The sequence below is a fragment of the Gastrolobium bilobum genome, unplaced genomic scaffold (genome assembly GCF_033153095.1).
Source record: "Gastrolobium bilobum isolate Gb01-03AN ecotype WA unplaced genomic scaffold, APGP_CSIRO_Gbil_v1 utg12088, whole genome shotgun sequence".
Taxonomy (NCBI): domain Eukaryota; kingdom Viridiplantae; phylum Streptophyta; class Magnoliopsida; order Fabales; family Fabaceae; genus Gastrolobium; species Gastrolobium bilobum.
Window position 1 is genome coordinate 45,052 of NW_026896880.1, and position 25,736 is coordinate 70,787.

The 25,736-nt window shown below is 36.4% G+C and overlaps 1 protein-coding gene across 3 annotated transcripts in view; it reads left to right on the forward strand.

Annotated features, from left to right (window-relative positions):
• LOC133302602 (DExH-box ATP-dependent RNA helicase DExH14) overlaps positions 1-25,736 on the forward strand; it is a 57,529-nt gene that overhangs the window by 19,879 nt on the left and 11,914 nt on the right. Inside the window, exons 22-43 of one of the 3 annotated variants that reach the window (XR_009750365.1) lie at positions 1,635-1,847; positions 2,755-2,910; positions 3,298-3,522; positions 3,604-3,705; positions 3,810-3,890; positions 4,006-4,086; positions 5,486-5,689; positions 5,793-5,909; positions 6,020-6,142; positions 6,480-6,569; positions 6,637-6,762; positions 6,875-6,937; positions 8,649-8,737; positions 9,207-9,297; positions 9,890-10,039; positions 10,122-10,313; positions 10,436-10,501; positions 17,198-17,353; positions 17,432-17,575; positions 23,936-24,003; positions 24,102-24,267; positions 24,355-24,431. Coding sequence is in view for 2 of the 3 variants with exons in the window: in XM_061502410.1 (XP_061358394.1) it covers positions 1,635-1,847; positions 2,755-2,910; positions 3,298-3,522; positions 3,604-3,705; positions 3,810-3,890; positions 4,006-4,086; positions 5,486-5,689; positions 5,793-5,909; positions 6,020-6,142; positions 6,480-6,569; positions 6,637-6,762; positions 6,875-6,937; positions 8,649-8,737; positions 9,207-9,297; positions 9,890-10,039; positions 10,122-10,313; positions 10,436-10,501; positions 17,198-17,353; positions 17,432-17,575; positions 23,936-24,003; positions 24,102-24,267; positions 24,369-24,431 (2,766 nt within the window). In the remaining variant the exon portion in view is untranslated. The remainder of the gene's footprint in view (positions 1-1,634; positions 1,848-2,754; positions 2,911-3,297; positions 3,523-3,603; positions 3,706-3,809; positions 3,891-4,005; positions 4,087-5,485; positions 5,690-5,792; positions 5,910-6,019; positions 6,143-6,479; positions 6,570-6,636; positions 6,763-6,874; positions 6,938-8,648; positions 8,738-9,206; positions 9,298-9,889; positions 10,040-10,121; positions 10,314-10,435; positions 10,502-17,197; positions 17,354-17,431; positions 17,576-23,935; positions 24,004-24,101; positions 24,268-24,354; positions 24,432-25,736) is intronic. The other 2 variants (XM_061502410.1, XM_061502411.1) reach the window with 2 other exon arrangements.

Genomic DNA, 25,736 nt, shown 5'->3' on the forward strand with positions numbered 1-25,736 from the left:
ACCATTCTGTTTTTTATAGGATCACATCTCCTGATAAGTGCATCTATTTGCTAGTCTATATTGATGACATCATTCTCACTGGAAGTGATCAAGCTGGAATTCGTCAGTTAAAAGAGAATTTTTTCAGTCAATTTCAAATAAAGGACCTTGGGAAGTTGCGTTACTTCTTAGGAATTGAGGTGGCACAATCTAGACAGGGCATTTCTATCTGTCAAAGGAAGTATGCCTTAGATATCCTAGAAGAGACTGGTATGTTGGGATGTAAACCAGTTGATACACCCATGGATCCCACTATCAAATTATTGCCCGGACAGGGGGAGCCGTTATCTGATCCCGGTTGTTATCGGAGGTTGGTTGGAAAACTCAACTATCTTACTGTGATTAGGCCAGACATTTCCTTTGCTGTTAGTGCGGCTAGTCAGTTCCTTGACTCTCTGTGTGATTCTCATTGGGATGCTGCTGTGAGGATCCTCCGATATATCAAAGGAGCACCAGGAAAAGGTTTGTTGTATTCTGATCAGGGAAATACATAAATTTGTGGTTATTCGGATGCTGATTGGGCAGGATCACCCTCAGACAGGCGCTCTACTTCAGGTTATTGTGTCTTCTTTGGAAGAAACTTAATTCTTGGAAGAGTAAGAAACAACCTGTTGTTGCTCGATCTAGTGCAGAAGTTGAGTATCGTGCAATGGCAATTGCTACTTGTGAGTTAATCTGGTTAAAGCAGTTGATTCAGGAGCTTCATCTTTGTGAACAGAAATAACCCATGACACTCATTTGTGACAATCAAGCTGCACTACATATATCCTCTAGTCCTGTATTTCATGAGAAAGCCAAACATATAGAGATTGATTGTCACTTCATTCGAGAAAGAATTCAGTCGGGAGAAATCTAAATAGTTTTTGTCAACTCTAATGATCAACTCGCGGATGTCTTCACTAAAGCTCTTAGAGGTCCTCGGGTTGAATACATTTGTAACAAGCTTGGTGCTCACAATATATACGCACCAGCTTGAGGGGGTGTGTTGGAATACGAAATATAATATATATAGATTTTGTTTAGATTTGTATAGATTACTTTCCTATCTGTAAATATTCTTTTCCTTTTTAGTTTTGGATTAGGTCTGGGCTTCTCACTTAAGCCCATTAGGGTCTCTATATATTGTAACTCTTTGTATTAGCTTAATACACAACATATTATTATATATTCAAGTTGGTATCAGAGCCTCGTGTCCCGGGTTCAATCCTCACCGCCCCCACTTTCTCTTGTGGAATTTTCTTAGCACAGGTAGGTGGGCTTGTGCATTATCCACCCTTCAAGCCCAGTGGGTTCTCGTGTGAGGTGGCATGTTAGAGTATAATATAAACCATTAAAGAGGCCCTCCCCTAACAACTTAAGCTTTTGGGTTGAATTGGTTCTTTACAAAAAGCATGGAAAGAATGCATAGATACCACTAATTTAAAATTGAAAGTTGATAATTTGCTGTGTTTCACAGATTTTCCCTAGAGTGTCTCACTTATTATTTTGAATTTTTTTTTGGTGATTCTCTGTATGCATTCAAAGATTTTTTAATGGTAATTTTTTATATGTTGTCTAGAGCAACACTGGTGATTTCTTGTTCTTCTATGCTTTAGGTGATGGCAGATCCTGCTTTACGCTCTAAGCAAAGATCTCTTGTAATTGATGCTGCACGTGCACTTGATAAAGCAAAAATGATGCGGTTTGATGAGAAAAGTGGCAATTTTTACTGTACTGAGCTTGGTCGCATTGCAAGCCATTTTTACATTCAATATTCCAGTGTTGAAACATACAATGAAATGTTGAGACGCCACATGAATGATAGTGAGGTTATTGATTATAATCTATTGCAAACAAGGTTTTAATTACTGCTAAAGTTTTGTGATCACACTTATTGAATTCTATTTTAAGGTTTTTTTATGCTCTTAAATTTGAATTGGGACATGGTTATGTTTCTAGCTTCTCTTAGTGTTATGCCAATGGCTGTTTCAAGTTAGGGATAAATTATGTATGAGGGATAAATGTAATAATAGTATAGGGGTTGTTATAGAGAAAGAAAATAGAGTGTTAGTTAATTCTAGAATATTCTTAAAGAATAGGATAAAAGGAGGGGGATTGTGTGTAGTGAGGTAGGCATGAATTAAGTGAATATTTGGGGGAATTGGGGATCTCTTGGAGCCTAGGTGTATTGGTTCTAAGGGTGAGCTTTTGGTTTATTTTTCTGCAATAAGAGTTTGTATGGAGCTTGTCTCCATTATTTTACTTTAATATAATTTTCTGGTTCATCAGTTATGTTTCTAGCTTCTCTTAGCGTTCTGCCAATGGCTGTTTCAAGTGAGATGCCATATGCAATATGCAGAGAAATTGGGCAGCCTTGCTGCATTCTTAGTTTTTTTGTGTGTTTGTGTGTGTGTTTTCATTTTTAATGCTTTTGATGATATCTTAGCCTGCCTTTTGTTGTACTTTTATTCTTTTATTTTTTATGAAAATTTCTTTTTCCATAAAAAGGTTCTATTCTACTATAAAAACAATTTATTTCTTATACATATTATTATGTACTTTTTTTTCTGTAAAATTGGAAAAGATGTGCAATTTGGTCATTCATCATCTCATATATCTTGGTTCAGTTCTTTGTTCTATGCCTTTGTAAACATGTATCCAGTCTAAATGACATTCTTTCTTATTTTATTATTAGAATTTGTCTTTTCATTATTTTCACCTTTTCTGTCGCTCCAGGTGATTAACATGGTTGCACATTCTTCTGAATTTGAGAATATTGTTGTTCGAGAAGAAGAACAGAATGAACTAGAGATGTTGGCACGCACATCGTGCCCATTAGAAATTAAGGGTGGTCCTTCCAATAAACATGGAAAGATTTCCATTCTGATTCAGGTTTTTTTTTTCTTAAGCAGTTGACCTTGTTTGCCTGTTTGGTATTTGTTAGAGTATAATATAAACCATTAAAAAAGCCCTCACTTAAAAGCTTAAGCTTTTGGGTTGAATTGGTTCTTTACATGGTATCAGAGCCTCGTGTCCCGGGTTCGATCCTCACCGCCTCCACTTTCTCTTGTGGAATTTTCTTAGCACAGGTAGGTGGACCTGTGCATTATCCACTCTTTAAGACCAGTGGGTTCTCGTGTGAGGGGGCGTGTTAAAGTATAATATAAACTATTAAAGAAGCCCTCACCTAACAGTTTAAGCTTTTGGGTTGAATTGGTTCTTTATAATATTAGCATACCTGAATAATTTTGTGAATAATGCATTACTTGTTGTTTGCAGTTGTACATATCTCGAGGCTCTATAGATTCTTTTTCTTTGGTATCTGACGCCTCATACATAAGTGCAAGCTTGGCTCGTATAATGCGGGCTTTATTTGAGATTTGCTTGCGAAGAGGCTGGTGTGAGATGTCTTTGTTCATGTTGGATTATTGCAAAGCTGTGGATCGCCAAATTTGGCCGCACCAACATCCTCTTAGACAATTCGACAAGGACCTTTCTGCAGAAGTTTGCCCTTAACTATTGTTTTTCTCTATTCTCTAGCTATATTTCACTTTGGTGTGTGATAGTCTTTTTTGGTTGGTCTAGATACTGCGGAAGCTTGAAGAACGTGGGGCTGACCTAGATCACTTGCTGGAGATGGAGGAAAAAGACATTGGGGCATTAATTCGTTATGCACCTGGAGGAAAGGTATGTACCTTTTAGTAGGATGGTGTTCAAAGATTTCCTTTGAAAGCGGGTTCTGATGTTGAAGAAATATTGATTATTATTTTCTTATCCCTCTCCATTTTTAGTTGGTCAAGCAATACCTAGGGTATTTTCCATCACTTCAGTTATCTGCAACTGTGAGTCCAATAACCAGAACTGTCTTGAAGGTGATTCCGAGATGAAGAATTTCTTCCAGAGTGCTCAGATTGCAATTTTTTCATTGATTTTATCACATAATATAGCCATGATATCCAATTTCACATAATCAATTATTTTTTTCAGGTTGATTTGGTCATAACACCTGTTTTCATTTGGAAAGATCGTTTTCATGGTACCGCTCAACGTTGGTGGATTTTGGTAGAGGTGAATAAATTTTAATGTGATGATTAGTCACTTTACAAATTGTTTGCTCATTCTCTTGTGATTGGTTAAAAATTCTTTCTGAGGTAAAAGCTGTAGACCATTTGCGTGTGTCTGTCTATCTATCATGTTTGGACTTTGTGACCTATGCATGACATCTGTACTCCCATGACGAGACCTCAAGTCAGGCAAGGCTACCCATTGTGTTTAAGAAAATTAATAATAGGAGGAAAAGAAACTAACATGGATTCCCTTAGTGACAATGAGCGAACTGGAAAGAGCCCGCCATAAGAGTTGGTCTCCCTTGGCATCGAAATTGTAGTTTGGTGAAGCGTCTTAAGTGGCAGACTGGGCTTAAGAAGTCTGTTGCAAAGTGGGCCTAACTTTTAAATTTGGACTCCTCGGATTACTCATTTAATTTTTTTTCTTATAAATGAAGGAATTAATTAAGACAAAAATAGAAGAAGAAGAAAATTACAAGGAACTAGAGGATAAGGGATACCCATAATGAAAACGTGTAAAATATTGGGCAAAGCAAACTTCAGTGCACTAGACTACCTGCTTTGCAAGGGTAAGGGTGAGAGTTGATAATACACATTTTTACCTTCGTATGTTTTTTTTACAAAGAGGCTGTTCCGAAGACTCGAAACCGTATCTTCTGGTCTCAAAGAAGCAACCTTACCACTTGCTCTAAGGCACACCGGCTCACCCTCTAAAAAGGGAAAAAAAATGAAAAAGAAAATCAATGGATCAAAACGGCCTAATCCTCTGCTTATCGGTTTGGGAAACTCTTGTAAATAATTGTGTTTTGAACCATAAGGAAGCCAAAAGCCTAACATTATCCTAAATTGGCTCCGAGACAAAGAAACTTTAGGAGTTGCTGACATGTTTATGCCATGTTCAGATGGTTTTCTATTTCATCTAGTATAATTATTTTTATTTTGATTTGGTCGAAATGGTTTTACTGAAAATTTTGTTTTTGGTAGAGCCCCAGTGTCATTGATTGATCCATGTTGCTGATCCCACCTAATGGGTGTGTGTGTTGGTGGTTGTTGTAAGTATTTATATTTTGGTATGTATTGTTCAATGTGTGTTTGGATTTTTAGCATAGCCAGAATATTTTATTTTAAACAACTTTAGGAGTTGCCCATGTGTCTATCTCCAATTGCTGTTTGATTTTATCTAGATTGTTAGCTTAAATATTTATATTTTTGCATATGAAATGTCAAATGTGTGTCTGAAAAAATGTATTGCAAGTGTTTTGACGCCACAATTAAGCCAGGGAAAGCATGTCATGTAGGCTTTTCTCTGATCCATCATTTTACATTGCCAGATTTTTAGCTTGTTATGGCTTGATAATTGCTAACTCTAACTTGCATGCATGATCAACTATTTTGAGCAGGATTCCGTGAATGATCACATCTACCACTCTGAACTCTTTACCCTAACAAAGCGGATGGCTAAGGGGGAACCTTACAAGCTTTCTTTCACTGTGCCTATATTTGAACCACATCCACCACAATATTACATCCATGCCATTTCTGATTCCTGGCTTCATGCAGAGGCATTCTACACTATTACTTTTCATAATTTACCATTGCCAGAGGTATTACATGTCCATTTATTTCCATTTTTGGTTTCTAGATCTATTGTATGGTAACTAGTTCCTGACCAATCCTTGTCTCACACTTGGATTATATTTTCCTCAGGCTCGTACTGCTCACACAGAACTACTTGATTTAAAACCTCTTCCTGTTTCTTCCCTTGGCAACAGTGCTTATGAAGCGTTATATAGATTTTCACATTTTAATCCTATACAAACACAGGTCTGGTTCATTCGCTTTACGACAAAATTTGTTAGGTTATACACCATGGCTTTACTTGAATAAACAACTTATGTAGACTGTTATGTAATGCCTTTACTGGACTTGGGCAGACTTTTCATGTCTTGTATCACACGGACAATAATGTTCTATTAGGAGCTCCAACTGGAAGTGGAAAAACTGTATCTGCTGAGCTTGCTATGCTTCGTCTTTTCAACACTCAGCCTGATATGAAGGTTTGTATTTAAATTTGTTAATTGTTAATGCAGTTGAGAGAGAGTTTAGCATTTTATTTGAAGGAAGTCATGCTGCTTTCTTTTTTGCTGGGAACTTAAGGTGGTTAATTATACTGATGTATTGTCGTGAGACTTAAGTGAGAGAATAAAATGCATAATAAATTGCATTTATTCATTTCTGTAGATAAAATGGTGAAACTTCCTGTATATGTCGTGTGTAATTATTTTTTTTATTGTTATGCATTGTTGTGTACCAAAATAACTGTGTCTGTTGCCTATTTTGTATATTATGTAACATTATGAAATGTGTAAGTTACTTTGCTGTATGAACATGCAGGTTATTTATATAGCACCTCTGAAGGCTATCGTTAGGGAAAGAATGAGCGATTGGAAAAAGCGTCTTGTTTCTCGACTAGGGAAAAAGATGGTAAGGAAAAAAATATGACATAAACTATATATGGTATTGGTGGTATTGATATTCTGCTTTTTATCAGGTTGAAATGACTGGAGATTATACTCCAGATTTGATGGCCCTCTTGTCTGCAAATATCATCATATCTACTCCTGAAAAATGGGATGGTATTAGTCGTAATTGGCATAGTCGTAGCTATGTCACAAAGGTGAATTCATATTGTCATGATGTGTGTTTGTGGGTGTATGTAATATTATGTATTGAAATTATTTCAATATTGAAGCTATCCGAATTTGAATTGTGCTGGCACTGATCACTAGGTTGGACTTGTGATATTGGATGAGATTCACTTATTGGGAGCTGATCGTGGGCCTATCCTTGAGGTATATGCTTATGAACTGTGGCAACATACTACTTACTTTCTGCCTCATTTGTTAATTTTTTTTTTCTTCCCATATAGCACTTTTGGTAATGTGAATCGTTTAACTATTATATTATACTATAATTAGAGTCAGGTAGTTACATGCAATTGTTTTTTTTTTGGGGGGGGAGATTTCTTGTAAGGGATCCTTTCTATGTTGAGTCCTACTATCTTATTGGGTTTGTCAATCTCCCTTCCGAACTTCTTATAAGGGATACCCGTGGGGGTCAACACAGTACACAGGAGTTTCCTATAAGACTATTCTTAGGCTTTCACCTAACAACTAAAGCTTTTGGGAGAGTTGGTTCTTGACATCTTATTAGAGCCATCATAACCAAGTGGTAAGGAGTGCCCGCATTATTCTAAATTAAAAGTTGAATTTCAGCGCAAGGTAGGGCAAGTCTATGACTGTTCATGTTTCAAGTCCAAAAGTCTCTTGCGCAAGGGTGCGTGTTAGAGATAAAATTACTCTTGAGCTTTCACATGACGTCTTAAGCTTTTGGAAGAGTTGGTTCTTGATAACAGGGAATATACAAGATGCCTTCTAAGGACTGAAGAAATAAATGGGAAGGGAAAAAACCATGAATGAAATAGCACTAGAATCAGAGTGATTGGGATGCTAATATTGTAGCCTGAGCTTTACAATTTACCGCATGGAAATTTGTATCACAAGGTTATACTACCTATAGATCTTTGCTTTCTTTGAAGGTCGGTAATGGTTCTCATGTCAACTTTTGGGGGGACTATTGGGTAGGAAATTCATCTGTTAGTCTCTGGCTTTCCCATGCTGTTGTCGACTATCTTCCTATCAAAATTCTCCTATCCACAATTTTTATACTGTTCAATCCCACTTCTTGGGATTTTGTTAGAAACCCACGAATGAGAGAGCCAATAGATAGTATGGAAGAATGAATGAATAAAGACTGTTATTGATTGCTGAATCTTTATAGGAAAAGGAGAGAGATATTCTTCTAAGGGTTTTCCCTTTTTACAACTGAGCCACTGCTCTATTTCCAATACCAATGAATCTGAATTATCCTCTTCGGCCTTTCCTCCTATTTAAGCTATGTCCCTGCTCCCAACAACTTTAATCCGCCTACCTATCTATCTATCTATCTATCTATCTAATCCTGTCTATATCCTAACTGAATTATCTAACTATTTCTGTAAGTGTCCTACTTCTGGTCCCTATCAGATTTCCACGTTTTTCTTAATTGAAACAATATGGAATGTTCTGAACTGACTCTCTTGGGTCTCCCTGATTATGTTCTTTAAAGGGATTTGGCTTATTGATCTTTCTGGGGTGTTTTAATGTAAATCTAATTCGTTGAATAGAGTTCCATTCCACCTTGATAAACCTATTTGGAAGTCTAAAGCTCCCTCTAAGGTTGAGTCCTTTATTTGTACAACAGTGCTTCATGCATATGAATCGCCAAGCTTTGCTCAGTTGATACTTGATGTGTCTTTCTTGAGTGCTCTGGTTTGTGTTTTTTTGTTTCTTTTAGGAGGACATCTTATCTTCCGCTCTCGTACTTAACCCATTTCTTCTCTAATGATATTTCTTTCCTGCAAAATGTTACACTTCATTACTATTAACTTTCTGTGCATTTTATAGCTGTTGGTTTTATATAGATGCTCTCTAAGTGCTCAAGTGAGGAAATTTCTTTTTCTAGGTTATCGTTTCTAGGATGAGATACATATCATCACAAACAGAGCGTGCAGTAAGGTTTATAGGCCTTTCTACAGCTCTGGCTAATGCTGGGTAAGTTTACTTTTTTTTTTTTTCACACCCTTCTGTAAATAAGGTAATTTTTTTATAATTACTTCTTACTTTTTTATTTCTGTTTCCCATATTCTTCTCCACTCTTATCTCCACTAATATTTGTCTATCATCTTGCAGTCTCTACTCTCTCTTTTAAACCCCTCTTGTTTATTTTTATTTTTATGCACACTTAGAGGGTGAACTTGGAATAATGATAAAACTTTTCCTTTGTGATTGAAAGGTCACGGGTTCGAATTTGGAAAATAGTCTTTTTGCAATTATGCAAGGGTAAAGCTGCATACAGGGATTACACTTTCCCCACCCTTGCTAGTTGGGGTTAATGGGGAGTGGTTATGCACACACTTCAATTTCTAGTGGATGACTGAGAATATGTGGTAGGGAGAGATAGAGTGCATGGGATAGGAGTTTGTTCGATTGACTTGTAATTGTGTTTTCCCTCTATATGTAGTGATCTAGCTGATTGGTTAGGCGTTGAGGAGATTGGACTCTTCAATTTCAAGCCAAGTGTGAGGCCTGTACCTCTGGAAGTTCATATTCAGGCAAGTGGACATGGTGTTTCACATTGATTTTGGCTTTACATGACCATTTCTTTGAGTAGTGTTTCGTGTTAATTGTTTTTATTATAACAAGGGTGTGATTGGTAGTAGTAAGCATGAGTAATGGAGGAATGGAAATGTGGTACGCATATAGACATTTCCACATACATCAATTCTCCATCTTAACCTTTACCTGCTTACTCCTACCAAGCCAACCCTAATTGTTGCATACACTTTGTTAGCGATATATATAAAACCATTAAAGAGGCCTTCACTTAACAACTTAAACTTTTGGGTTGAATTGATTCTTTACATAGTATCAGAGCTTTGGTGTCCTGGGTTCGATCCTCATTGTCCTCAGTTTAATTAATAAAAAATTAAGTATTGTGGATTTTGTTAAGCACAGGTAGGCGAGTTTGTGCATTGTTCTTCTTCAAGCCTAGTGAGCTCTCGTGTGAGGGAGCGAGTTGGAGATATATATAAAACCATTAAAGAGGCCTTTACTTAATAGCTTAAGCTTTTGGGTTGAATTGGTTCTTTAGACACTTGAAATAAAGTCTTACAAATATGTTAATATTACTTGACCTTCTTATAGGGATATCCTGGAAAGTATTACTGCCCAAGGATGAACAGTATGAACAAACCAGCATATGCTGCTATATGCACCCATTCACCGGCAAAACCAGTTCTTATATTTGTCTCATCACGACGCCAGACAAGACTTACTGCACTGGATTTAATTCAGGTGCAGATCCAATCTCGTGTGGGAAATAGTATTTATTGCATTATGATTTACTGTTATTAATCCTTCTTCTCCATGAATGAAGTTTGCTGCTTCAGATGAACATTCAAGGCAATTCCTTGATATGCCAGAAGAAGCACTGCTGATGGTTCTGTCTCAAGTCTCTGATCAAAACCTGAGGCATACTTTACAATTTGGCATCGGGTTACATCATGCAGGCTTGAATGACAAAGACAGATCTCTGGTTGAGGAACTTTTTGCAAACAACAAAATTCAGGCACACATTTTTCACCTTAAAAATTGAAATTGGCACTTTTCTTTGTCTTAAAGAAAAATAAATTGAAAAATACAGTTATTTTGGCTTGCCCTTGACTGATTGGTTGTATAATATCAACGCAGGTATTGGTTTGTACCAGCACATTGGCTTGGGGTGTGAATCTTCCGGCTCATCTAGTGATTATCAAGGTGATGTAGTTGTAGTAGTTGTTTCTTTTTATACGTTCTATTGGGAGTCATTTCTTTCGTCATTTGGTTTGGGACAAATACATAGTGTTGATAAGGGGTGGTAATTCGTGTTGACACGATGTAACACCCCGTGTGTATCCGGTGTATTATCATCAGAGTGATATTAAGCACAGCTAATTAATCAAATAAATACGGAAACTAATCATTTTAATTCATAATTAATCTTGCGTAAGCACATGACAAAACTTTTTCCATTCTATATCAATTTATAATAGTTACTTGCATGTTAAGTTAATTTCATTCTATATTACTTGTTCCCCAATTATCTCATTTACTAATTACCTTCATTCTTAATTACACACTACTTAAACTATGTACTATGAGAGAAACGCTCTCCAACATAACGTCTCAACAATTACACACACTAAGACATCCAATCATATCTAAATTATTTATTTAAGTTACTCTCATCTTCCTTTACATTTATTTAAGTTACTCTGTAGAGATGGATTTAAGCCTTCCATATTTAAATTCCATAAGGTCTATAAGCATTTCTTTTTAAACATTTGTTTTTGCATCTGTTTGCCCAGAATATCCGGATATATGTCGGGGACATATCCGGATATCATATCCGGATATTGGATTACCAATATCCATATATTCCATGACAGTGGCGAAATGGAATATCTCTCTTCAAGCTGAGGGTTTAGAATTTAACTCTTTGCCCCATATCACTTCATATTGTACTTAGTTGTCCTCATTGAAGACATACAATAGTGTCGACCATGTGTATGGTTTAATTAAGCTAATTCATACTATTATATACCTTTCTTGGCACCTAAGTTATCATATCTAAAGGGATTTAAATGATTTCTACATGCATAAGTCGTGACACCTAGCAATCCTTTACTTAGGCCATCTTATATATAAATCTTATTACATAATAATGACCAACATGATCAATCACATCATTACATCCTATGATGAAAATGAATATAAATACATAAATCCCATAAACCTATGCATTTTTATCTGCACATATACATAGGCTCATCAGAATGGCATGGACACAAAAATAAATGTGGCATAGACAACTCCTATGCTTACATCAAATGAAACATACATAATATGGTGATAATAATATTCAAGTCTCATGTGCATAAGAAAATATTAGATAACAGCAATGCATGTCATGCTAAGATCTTTACTCCGATCTCTTGCCTCGAGATGCATCCATCTCATGAATATCAACCCGTGAAAAATATTCCCCAAATGGGGTGAGATTTTGACAAATCTCAGTAAACTAGGGGTCCTCAAGGATTCCTCCACTTTAGGTTCACTTGTAGTATGAGTAGTATATTATAGTGTATAATGTAGCGTATGTTCATGTCATGTCATGTGTGTATGCATCCTACTGGCTAGAGAACAAAAGATAGGCGTTACGCACGTCGGCAACCTACAGTACAAGAATAATTTGTGGGTTAACACGACACAACACGAATAATTTGTCAAGCTGAGGACCACCGCGCCACGCCACACCACACCGGAAAGAGATTGTGTTTGAAGCGATCCAAATAGCGGATAAACATGGCGTCTGTATCGCTGTAAATCGCGGATGAAAAGCAAACGAAGAAATACTGTTTTGCCTATACAAAATAGAAAAAAGACAAGGATATTTTTGTCCATTTTATTATTTATTATTAAAAGGACATTGGGCCTCCCTTTTCACGTTTTGGACTTTATATTTTTAAACCCACTGGCACACTCAACCGAAGGAAAAAAGCTTCTCTATTCCAGTCAGCAGCTTTGTTGTGTGATACTTTTCTATTCCACGGTTTCACGTATTTGAATTTTGAGGATTCCCAGTGGCAGCTTCTCTTTTTTGTCTCTTCGTTTCTTGGCAGCTTCTCCTTTTCTCTTGACTCGTGCATCCTCTCTTTATTTCGGTAAGGTTTCTAACTTTATTTTATTCTTTTCTTTTTCTTCCATCCTATTTTTATTTTTACCCTCCTATTTTTCTTTCTCTTACTCTTTTTTGTCTACCCTGCTATTTTTTTTTATTTTTTTGACTTCTTCCCTTATTTTTTCTGTTCATTTTTTTTTCTTACTTATTTTTTTCTGGCTATCATAATCGGTTTGGTCATATGTTATTCTTTCATACATATATATTGACACACATGACAGTCCCGTGTTTATTTGCTAGACACCTCTTATTAGATTAAATTTAAAAAGGAAAAAATGTCTACCCACTACTTTCAATTTACTTAAATAAAAATTATATACTTTATTTTTTTTTTTTTACAAATGTGAATTATTAAACACACTTAATAATGTTTTGTTTGTAAAATAAGTAAAAAAAAATACATAATTTTTATTTAAAATAAATTTAAAATTTTATTCAAATACAAAATAATCTTTTTTGAAAAAAAATTATAAATTAAAAAAGGGAGGTTATCAACATCAACATCACCTTTATTCCAAATTAATTGGGGTCCGTGGTAGATGAACCCAAATGAAAGATACAAAAAGGTTGAAAAAAGAAACATAAAAATAAATATAAAAATAAATAAATAGAAAAGTAATAATATATATATATATATATATATAAAACTAAAAAAGAAAGGGAAAAGAAGAAAAGGGGAAAATGAATGGGAAAAGGACTAAAAAGGGACCATCTGGAACATAGGAATAACAACGGGTCTAACCCTCCACCATGCTTATAGCTTTTTTCCATTCCGTTCTAAGGCATACCGTCCGCCAATCTATATCCCACTCCATTAAATCTTGTTTTACTACCTTCCCCTAAGTAAGTTTCGGTCTATCTCTACCTCTTTTTGTGTTGAGCTCTTGGTAACAAACTTCTGCTCTTACGGGAGCATCTAGGGGCCTTCTCATTACGTGCCCAAACCACCTCAATCTATGTTCTCTCATCTTCTCAGCTACCGGTAGTACTCCTACCTTTCGTCGAATATCTTCATTTCTTATCTTATCCATCCTCGTATAACCACACATCCACCTTAATATCCTCATCTCTGCTACTTCCATTTTATGCTCATGTTGCCTATGTGCTAGCCAGCATTCAACTCTATATAGCATTGCAGGTCTTACTGCTGTTTTATAGAATTTTCCTTTTAACTTAAGGAGAATTTTGTAGTTATACTTTTTTTGCTATCTTGTTTTGGATATTGTTTTGTTTTAAAATTGACAATATTTAGATCTTTTAATTGACTATTTGGATATTGTTATGTTTTGTAGCAATCCTTTATTATTATTGATTGATTTTATATTTTAGCATATACATGTGTGGTATATCTAGGTTCTATTAATCCATTCCGTTATTTCCGCCATTTCCACATCCGCAACCCGCTATAGCGTTTTTTAGGGTTGGCCGCAACAAGCTGCAATCCACTTTTAACTATTATAACCTCAAGTGTGTCACTCATTATGCGGGTTGACACGACATGATACAATACCAATAGCCTATATATTGTATTGAAAGATATAAAATAAATGTTTTTCTGAATTGAAAAATTTGATTTACATTGATAGGGGGTATTTATACAAGAGTAAATAAGAAAAGAATGGATTAGAATGACTCAGCAATGAGTCATCAGCCCTATCCTATCTATAGGAGCAAATTCAAAATTTAAATTCCTATTAAAGGAAAAATTCAATCACTAATTAGTAAGAAATAAAAGCAGAAAGATTCTAATCCTAATTTCCCAAACTCCTCCTCAAGTTGGAAGATAAATGTTGATCATTCCCAACTTGCCAATGAGGTCTTCAAAGGTTGGCCGGTTTAGGCCCTTAGTGAGGATATCTACAGTCTGCTCTTTGGTAGGAATATACATCATACATACACTTCCATCATCTAATTTTTCTTTGATGAAGTGGCAATTCCACGTGCTTTGTTCGCTCATGGTGAACTGGAAGCGATGCTGACAGCTGCCTTGTTGTCACAATATAGTTTTATTTGTAAGAAGTATGAGATCTTCAACTCTTCAAGAAGTCTTCTCAACCAGATTCCCTCACAGACTCCATGGGCTAAAGACCACTATTTTTTTTTGCTTCTCCAAGTTATGAGATTTCCTCACACATTGGTGCAATAGCCTAAGGTAGATCTTCTGTTCAATGATGAACCTTCCCGATCTGATCAGTATAGATTTCAATCATCCTATTATACCCCTTTCTAAAGAATAATCCTCTGCCTAGAGTGTTCTTGAGATATCTAAGCACCATATAGGCTGCACTTAGATGTTCCTCTTGCAACATGATACTCGATTCTCCTATAATTTATATGATATATTGTAAGCTATTTTTCATTATATTTTTGAATCATACATTTTGATATAATTTATGATTCTTGATTCAAAAAACCAGTCTAACGATTCACGATTTGAATTGAGACTTAACAACCTTGAATGAAAATTATTTTCTCCCTAGTGATTTCAATGAAGAGCTGAATATGGAACAACCTCTTGAATTTGTTAATAAAGGGGAGTTTTCCACACTTGTTATTTGCCTCCGCAAATATCTCTGTGGCCTTAAACAATCCCTTCGAGCTTGGTTTGACAAATTTAGCTTTGTGGTTGAATTGTTCGTTATAAAATGGAGGGAGGCTGATAACTCATTCTTTTATTGTCCTTCAACTCAGGGATGCATCTACTTGATTGTGTATTTTGACTCCATGTCATCGGAGGTAGTGATCACCTTGGCATATCTTAGGTAAAACATCTTAGTCATAACTTTTAGACAAAAGATCTTCGAAAACTAATACTTCTTTGGCATAGAGGTGGCGCAATCAAAGGATGGAATCATAATTTCTTAAAGAATGTATGCCATGGACATTCTCGAGGAAACAACTTTCTTGAATGCAAAACATGTTGATACACCTATGAATCCTAATACTGAGCTTCTACCAAATTAGGGGGAGCCACTTTCACATACAAGAAAATATAGGAGATTAGTTGATAAACTGAATTATCTCACAGTCACTTGTCCAGACATCTCTTTTATAGTTAGTGTGGTAAGTCAATTCTTAAATTCACCTGACGAAGGTCATTGGGTTGCTATAATTCATGTCCTAAAGCACATTAAAGGACTATGGGAAAATGACTCATTTGTGCTGATATAGGTCACACCTGGATCGTTAGATGCTTAGATGGTGATCAGTTAGGTTCCCTTCCTGATAGGAGATCCACTTCAGGATATTGTGTATTCACTCGGGATAAGCTAATATCCTAGAAGAGCAAAATATATTATGTTGTTGAAAGGTCAAAACTCATTTGGCTCAAAAAGTTACTTTAAGAACCTTGATTTGGGCAGGTTACAATCAAATTGCACTACACATCATATTGAATCAAGTGTTTTTCATGAGAGGATAAATCACATTGAGATAGATTATCATTTCCTCAAAGAAAATATCTTATCTGGAGACATCTGATAGGATAAAAACCTCTCCTATCATTATAGAGTGGGTGAATTGTATTAATTTTGTAAAAAAAAAAAAAGGAATACTAGAAAATACAAAAAAGAAAAACAGAAAAGAGCACGAGTCCCCCTGCTATGGAGAATGCTCTCCAAGCCCTTCTAACCCTGTAGAAAAACAAACGTAAGTCATGATTACCCTATTCCACTATAAAGCAACGGAATAACAAATCACACCCAATTCTCTCTCCACAACTGCCAATGCAAAACAACATAACCATAACCACCTATTACATGTCACTCACTCTCCCTCCCTTATTCTTATTCCTGCTCTGATAGACCAATATTGGGCCAGCCCATTTCTTCTGTTTTGGCTGTAACTCTGCATCAGGTCCTGCTGCGTTAGGTTCTGATTCTGCTACTGCATCAACATTCCTATCAACATCACTACTAACTTTGTTAATCAAAATGACTAGCTGTCAGATGTTTTCTCTAAATTTTTGATGGGTCCTCAAATAAGTTATATATGTATCAAACTTGATGTATATGACTTATATGCTCCAATTAGAGCGACATTGTTGGTAAATGTGGGTAACTATGTAAATAGTATCTTGCCGATTCTGTAAATAGGGTAGTCAGAATCATATAATTATGTTAATTAGGATAGTAGTGATAAATGTAAGTGTTGGGCAGCATTGCAGCAATGTTGTTAAGAATGGATACAAGTAGTGGCCATTTATCTCGGCAATATTCTCTTACCATATATTGGTTTCTAGTTTTGACTTCTCCCTTTTACACCTTAAACATGTATGTAATTTACCTATTATGCCTTTGTAACAGTAAAAAGCAAATCTTTATGTTTTACGATTAAGGGGTAGCACAATGGAAGTGAAATGTGTCTCTCATGAATATGAATGTGTTCGATCCCTATGTAAACCTTGTGGGGGTAGGGCCATACTGTTTCGTTGTTGGGCCGAAGGGAGTTGGGATCCCGGAGGGGGCCGTGTTACTAACCCATGACATGGGTCCATGACTGCTAACATCTTAAATTCAACCAAAAATAAAGTTCATTATATTTTGATTTCCACTACAAAATGTAATCGTCGGCCACCTTTCCTTGTCCCACAAATTAAATGCTAACAATTCATGAATATAGTATATCTTAAATGGGGGGACAGGAATATGGGACAGAAGATTTGAATACCTCCTGCTGTTATCATCTTCAAATTTTTATTTTTATTTTGACAATACTTTTTGTTTCTTTTGCAGGGCACAGAATTCTATGATGGAAAAACCAAGAGGTATGTTGATTTTCCAATCACTGATATATTGCAAATGATGGGTCGTGCAGGACGGCCTCAATTTGATCAACATGGGAAAGCAGTGATTCTTGTTCATGAACCCAAGAAGAGCTTCTATAAAAAGGTCAAAATCGACATTGATGATTATATTTGTCTTTGCCTGAATAGCCTACTGTGCTGAGTTTGCTCTTTTATGTTGCAGTTCTTGTATGAACCCTTTCCTGTTGAGAGTAGTTTGAGGGAGCAGCTGCATAATCACATTAATGCCGAAATTATTTCTGGAACAATTTGCCATAAACAAGATGCAATGCATTATCTTACATGGACATACTTATTCCGTAGACTGGTAAGTGAATTTTGGTGCTTCACTACTACTAAAACAGAAAATAGGGCAAAGTAGTTAGTGTTCATATGTTTGTCTGGAAAGACCAATCAGAGTTATGGAGCTTTTTTCCAGATTAAAAGTCATATTTGGATAAACTAGTTCCATTTATGAACTTCTTATATCGCCTTTCTCCGTCATAAAAACGAAAGATATTTTTCGTACTAGTTATTCTCGACAATTATGTATAACATGAGAAAAAAAAATTTGGTTCATCATTACTGGCAGGAAAACTAGGTGGAAAAAGAATCTTACTGCCAAACAAAAATGTCAGACAATTGACATGTCACAAGCTAGCATAGCAAGTTAATTTTTTATCATATCACTTGAATATAAAATAATATGTTGTGTATTGATCTGTGTCAGAGAGTTACAATATATAGAGACCCTAATGGGCTTAAGTGAAAGGCCCAAACCTAATCCTAATACAATTAGAATATTTACGGATAAGACGGAATCCAATCATATCTAATAATATCTGATCATATCTAATCATATCATATCTAATATTCTAACACTCCCCCTCAAGCTGGTGCGTATATATTATGAGCACCAAGCTTGTTACAAATGTATTCAACCCGAGGACCTCTAAGAGCTTTAGTGAAAACATCTGCTAGTTGATTAGACGAGTTGACAAAAGCTGTCTTGATTTCTCCTGACTGAATCTTTTCCCGAATGAAGTGACTATCAATCTCTATATGTTTGGTCCTCTCATGAAAAACAGGATTAGAGGATATATGTAGCGCAACTTGATTATCACAGATGAGTGTCATGGGTTGTTTCTGTTCACAAAGATGAAGCTCCTGAATCAACTGTTTTAACCAGATCAACTCACATGTAGTATTTGCCATTGCACGATACTCAGCTTCTGCACTAGATCGAGAAACAACAGGTTGTTTCTTGCTTTTCCATGAGATTAAGTTTCCTCCGAAGAAGACACAATAACCGGAAGTAGAGCGTTTGTCCGAGGGTGATCCTGCCCAATCGGCATCTGAGTAACCACAAATTTCTGTATTTCCCTGATTCGAATACAACAAACCTTTTCCTGGTGCTCCTTTGATGTATCGGAGGATCCTCACAGCAGCATCCCAATGTGAATCACAAGGGGAATCAAGGAATTGACTAGCCGTACTGACGAAAGAAATATCTGGCCTAGTCACAGTAAGATAATTGAGCTTCCCAATTAGCCTCCGATAACGTCCAGGATCAGATAACGGCTCCCCGTGTCTGGGCAATAACTTGACATTAGGATCCATGGGTGTATCAACTGGTTTACTCCCCAACATACCAGTTTCTTCGAGGATATCCAAGGCATACTTCCTTTGACAAATAGAAATGCCCTGTCTAGATTGTGCCACCTCAATTCCCAAGAAGTAACGCAGCTTCCCAAGGTCCTTTGTTTGAAATGCACTGAATAAATGCTGTTTTAACTGACGAATTCCGTCTTGATCACTTCCGGTGAGAATGATGTCATCAACATAGACTAACAAATAGATGCACTTGTCAGGAGATGTAATCCTATAAAATACAGAATGATCAACTTTACTGCGGATTAAGCCAAACGCCTGAACGGCAGAACTGAAGCGACTGAACCATGCTCGAGGAGACTGCTTGAGACCATATAAGGATTTTTGAAGATGACACACTTGTCCAGACTCCCCCTGAGCAACAAAACCAGGTGGTTGCTCCATGTAAACTTCTTCTTGCAAATCACCATGAAGAAAGGCATTTTTGATGTCAAGTTGAAGGAGTGGCCAGTGACAAACAGCAGCAAGGACAAGAAATAGGCGGACGGATGCCATCTTGGCAACAGGAGAAAAAGTATCCCCATAGTCAAGACCAAATATCTGAGTGTAACCTTTGGCCACCAAACGAGCTTTGAGGCGATCAACAGTGCCATCAGGACCAACTTTGACAGTGAATACCCATCGACAGCCGACTACTGACTTTCCGGGAGGAGCAGGAACAAGATCCCAGGTGCCATTGGAGTGAAGTGCTTGCATTTCATCAATCATCGCTTGACGCCAACCCGGATGAGATAGTGCTTCACCTGTGGTTTTAGGAATAGAAACAGACGAAATACTAGAAACAAAAGTAAAATGTGGTGAAGAAAGTCTATCATAACTCAAGAAACTATGAAGTGGATGAGGGTTGCGAGTGGATCGAATACCTTTGCGAAGGGCAATGGGAGTAATTTCTGATGGAGGATCCGGAGGGGAAGAGTCGACAGTAGCAGGCGGTGAGTCAATAAGGTTCAAATCCGCTGGAGGCGCAGTCTGACGACGCTGATAGGTGAGAAAAGGACGGTCTTCAGGGATGGAGGCAATGGGCTGCTCCTCCGGGATAGAGTCTCCTGCAACTGGTAAAGACAAATCAAGAAAAGGAACAGGAAGAACTTGATCAACTTGTGTTATCTGAGATGGGATAGAATGAAAAAGTTGTTGATCAAGGAAGGTGACATCAGCCGAGACAATATAACGCTTGAATTGCATAAAATTACCAGAGATTTGAATTGCATTGTAACCTTCAAGATCTCGACACTTGGAAGACGATTGGGACATGAAGCTTATTGTTCCCAAAGATCTTGTCTCTCTTGTACCCAATACCTTATCTCCCATTTTGTCTCTTCTACTAATCTTTCTGTGCAGCAAAAAAGCATTGTTTCAGCAATAGATTCTATCTCAATTCCAAAATCAGTACATGAAGCATTAAAAGATGAGAATTAGGCTCAAGCCATGTAAGAGGAGATGAATGCCTAGGAGAAAAATAAAAAATTGGAGGTTGTTGATAGACCTGTTGAAAAAAAAAAGCAGTAGGGTGCAGATGAGTTTATGCCCTAAAATATAATTCTGATGGCACTCTTGAGAGATATAAGGCTCGGTTAGTCGCCAAAGGTTACACTCAGACCTATGGCATCGATTATGAAGAAACTTTTGCCCCAGTTGCAGAGATGAATACTGTTGCCTTGCTAACAGTTATGCAAGTAAGCGCGCAAGTATACGCGATAACAAGTAATATAGGGCTTTTGTGAGTCCCAGTTATCGTTCCCACAAGGATCTTTGGCGGTTTTGACTTTGAATGAAAATTGTAATTGCTAATCGGAACTAGAAACAAAATAGAATCAAAATAAACAAACTGTTATTCTAAGCTAAATGTGAGGAAAATATTTTTGGGAAGATTTTCTTTTTAAAGGAGAGATTCAGTTGATGCAGGAAGTTAAACTAACTGGAAATTAATTAAATGGGAGCATTTATATTTTTTTTATGATTTTCTCTTAACTTTTAGAACAGAAAATTAGAATTTCTGATTTGAACAAAAATACGAAGTGGTAATAAAGATTGATTTAAAAGCAGTATTTGAAAACAAGTTGGATTTCAATTTCCCCTTCCTTCATTTATTATTAAGTTGCTTGAAAGAAAATAGTTGTTGCTTTTTCAACAGTTCCAGCTTAACGAAAATACAAAATCAACCATTGTTTCCCAACAACAATTTTTCCCATAAATAACAGATGACACATCCCTGTGTATACATTAATACAAGACCTTGAAGCACCATTTCCTTAAGTTACATGAGGGTAACTTCATCTCTGAAGCCATACCCATTGAGAGATATCTCACTCAACTTTCCATGTGCTTAATGTGAGGTCTAGTGTGGCTTATTTCCCAATAATTCCACACCACTAGGAGTTGCCTATGTGTGGCCATCACATATCAAACTCAGAATGAAAAACACAACGTTAAACAAGCTGGAAATTAAAACTTAAGCTCTAAAACAACAACTAATAACAAATGAGTTCTGGGTACTCTTTCAACCCAACTCTAAAAAAGTTTAGCTCATCACCATGGGTTTATGAGCATTTAAACAGCAAAGAGAAATTACAAACTGGAAATTAAAACCTACGAACAAAAAATTACGAGGCAGAAGCTATACCCAGAGAATAACTCTGCTACAGTACTCGGAAAAATTACACAAATCCAAATCTCCAAATCAGAACAGATGCACTAAAAAAAAATCCAAAGAGACGAAGAGAAGAGAGAGCCCTATAATGCTTTTCTCCTTCCTTTTATAGTTGATGCTCCTTCATGCAGAACGATTCACACCTCAGCCAGCACGTGTGCTACATGCTCTTCCCACTCGTGCGATTCCTTTGCAAAGGCAGTAACCGCACTCCAAAAGTTGCTTCAGCCTACCCTCCTAAAAACTCCAGCTCACCCAGTCAGTTACGGCCAGTGCGGTATTTTCTGTTTCACTCAAAATGGCTAGGGTCAGTGTTTTCGTTGAATCACTCACTTACGGGACCATGGGTAAGGGCTAAGGTTTGATGATTTGACCGAAATAAAGGAACGGTATGGCTTGGTGGGTCGATTTGTAGAAGGGACTCAGGATGGACGGTTTGAGATGAGGGTTGAGGTGGGTTTGCTCACACGGGAGCTGTGCTAGGGTTCGCAAATCTCAACTTTAGTTCCACGCTTCTGAGTCTTTCTTTTTCCTTTCTTTCTTTTCTTTCTTCAATTGGGCTTCTGATTTGCATTGTAAAAGATCGGCCCACTCTTTTTCCTTTGCTTTTCTTTCTATTCTTTTCTTTGCTTGGACAGTATCACAAGTGGGCCTGAAGAATACAAATAAAAGCCCGTTAACACTTAAATCATAATCATTCAACTCAATGCATTTGGGGTTAATATTATACACAAGATATTCTTTTCATTTACATTTTCATATTAAAACCACATGTTTCAAGTCACATTTCATGGACTTATCAAATACTGTGAGAGCCTTGTTGTCCCTTGTTGACCATTACAACTGGGATATAAATCAATTTGATATGAAGAATGCTTTTCTTAATGGTGAGTTAGAAGAAGTTTACATGGTAACCTCTCCTAATTTTGACTCTATGGATGGAGAAAATAAGGTTTATAGGTTAAAGAAGGCTTTATATAGATTGAAGCAGTCTCTTTGTGCTTGGTTTGGGAGGTTTACTAAGGTTATGATGACCTTAGGGTATAAACAGAGTTAAGGAGACCACACTCTTTTTTAAGCACTCCCAAGACGGGAGGCTCATTGTGCTCCTTGTGTATGTGGACGACATCATTATAACAAGGGATGATATTATGGAGAGACATGTTCTGCAAGCACGACTAGCCTTTAAATTTGAAATTAAAGACCTTGCGAAATTGAGATAATTTCTAGGGATAGAAGTAGCTCATTCAAAGAAAGGAATTTTTATTAGTCAGAGGAAATATGTCCTTGATCTTCTTAAAGAATCAGGAAAACTTGGGTGTAAACCCTCTAGTACTCTTATTGAGCAGAATCGCAAAATGGGTTATGAAGAGGAGAGTCTTCCAGTTGATAGAGGACAATATTTGCGGCTAGTTGGGAGACTGGTATATCTTGCTCATACTAGATCAGACCTAGCTTATGCTATTAGTATTGTAAGTCAGTTCATGCATAATCCAAAAGAAAAACACATGCAGTTAGTGGAGAGAATTCTTTAGTATCTTAAAGCCACTCCCGGTAAAGTACTATTATTCTGGCGTGATGGCAATCTATCTTTAGAAGTTTATACTGATGCTGATTATGCTGGATCCGTGACTGATCGTCGATCTACCACTGATTATTGTATTTTTCCTTATTTTTCAACCCACTGTCAAGTTTATACTTGATGATCTCATAATAACATGTGAAGGACCGATGAAGCTGCTTTGTGATAATAAGTCCGCCATTTGTATAGCTCACAATCCAGTTCAACATGATCAGACTAAGCATATTGAGGTCGACCACCATTTCATCAAAGAGAAACTTGACAGTGGGTTGATCGTCACTCCATAATTCCCTCTGGGTGTCAATTAGCTGATATTCTGACGAAAGGACATCCCTTAGATAGATTTCAAGATTTTACTAGCAAGCTAAGAATGATAAATATCTATTCCTGAGCTTGAGGGGGAGTGTTGTAAATAATAGTTATAGAATTATTTTATTTTATTCTAGAATATTCCTTATAGAATTATTTTATTTTATTCTAGAATCTTCCTTGGGCTTAGCCCAATACGTTATTCAGTCTGTTTATATAGAGACCCTTTGTACATTTGTAAACACAATTCAGATTATACACAAATCCTTATTTTTCAAGTATAACAATGTTCTAAAAGTGGTTAATGAGTGACCACTTATGGATTTAATTAACTACTTGAAAGGTTAATTTTTCCTCAACTAGAAATATTGTCTCAAGGAGTTTTAATAGTGAACCGAAATTGTATTTGTATTTGTAGATTTACCCATTTGCGTATCAGTGTCCTACATACATGCTTAATAGCCATTTTTTGACAGATGGTTAATCCGGCCTACTATGGATTGGAGAATGCTGAACCTGAGTTTCTAAGTTCATATTTATCTAGGTAATGACATGAAATACCAAATAATTCTGAACCCCATCTTGATGGAATGATGTCAGTGTTTTCAACAATGGTATTTTGACTGAGTTTTCTTTTGCCAGCCTAGTACAGAGTACATTTGAGGATTTGGAAGACAGTGGATGCATAAAGATGAATGAAGACATGGTGGCACCCACGATGTTGGGTTCAATAGCATCTCAGTATTACCTTAGCTATATGACTGTATCAATGTTTGGTTCAAACATAGCTCCAGATACATCACTTGAAGTAAGACTTATAATTTTCTCTTTCTCCTATTTTTTTGACATTATCGTTTGAATTATGCTTTCTTTTATTTAAAATCATTATGCTTAGATTCTTCTGTGTAGGTTTTTTTGCATGTCTTATCTGCTGCTTCCGAATTTGATGAACTCCCCGTGCGTCATAACGAGGTAACTGCTTTTGCTTTTTATTACTAAAAAGTCAGTGCTTTTCAAGATGACAAGTACAAAAGCATGCATGGGCTATATTTTCCGTGTCATCTAAATTTTTTATCCATTTGGTGTGCAATAATTTTTTAAATCCATTAACATTTAGGTTGGATCTAAGGATCTTGGGTCCTCTGAAGTGTAGGGTACGCTTTAGAGAGTGAACTGCGTAGTTAATAACCATTAATTTAAAAATTCAATGGTTTATATTTCTATAAAATACAATCTTAGGGAGTATTTGGATCCTCTAAAATGTAGGGTGTACATTAAAAGGTAAAGTGCAGAGTTGATTACTATTAATTAAACTTACAATACTTAGATTTTTATAAAATACGAGCAGAGGGATATCAAAGCATCCATATGTAAAATTCCAAATTCTTGATTTTTTCATCATTCATTACTGCTTGCACTTTAGGGCTCGTTTGGTGGACATGATAGGATAAGGGTAGGATATGATATGGGGCTGATAAGGGTAGGATATGATATGAGGCTGATAAGCTTATATCTTTTCTTGTGTTTGTTGAGCACCTGATTAGGAATCTGATAAGATTATGTAAAAAGAGAAATAAAAAATAAAAAATAAATATAATGCAATAAATACAAATATATTGGGTAGAGTGAGGATATTGGGTAACGTGAGGATATATTGGGTATTAAATATTATTATTCTATCCTGTTGAATCCTAACCCAGCTCCCCCCATAGGATAAGAAATCATGTATTGGATAGGATAAAATGAGGCAATAGGATAAGCTAATCATATCCTATTGACCCACCAAACAAGAGATAAAAGTAGGATATGATAAGTTATCCTATCCTATCTTCCTTATCAGGTGCTTCAAACAGGCCCTTAATCTCTGAAGTCAACCCTGCATCATAGTTACCAGATTTGTGCTTGTCCCACTTATCCGTTGATCTAGTTTGTGCATACCTTATTACGGTACTTCTACTGTCTATATAACTATGGTATAAAATGGCAAATTGGTTCGCATAATAGAAATGAACAAGAGCCAATGAAGAATATAGCAGTAAGCCCAAGGACTAAGTAGTGGCCGTGGCTGTTGCAGAGGGAATTTCTGAAATTGTGGCGAGGGAGGTCCTAGCGGAGGGAACAAGATATTCTCAGCTTCGTGAAATGCCTTGTTTCGACTTTTGATTAAAAAAGGCTTAATGAAACTCATTTTTTCAATTCCTAGTTTAGAAATCTCTTAAAAAATAACTTTTGGTTTAAACACATGAAAGGAATTCTGGAAAAAAAAAAGTTTTAAAT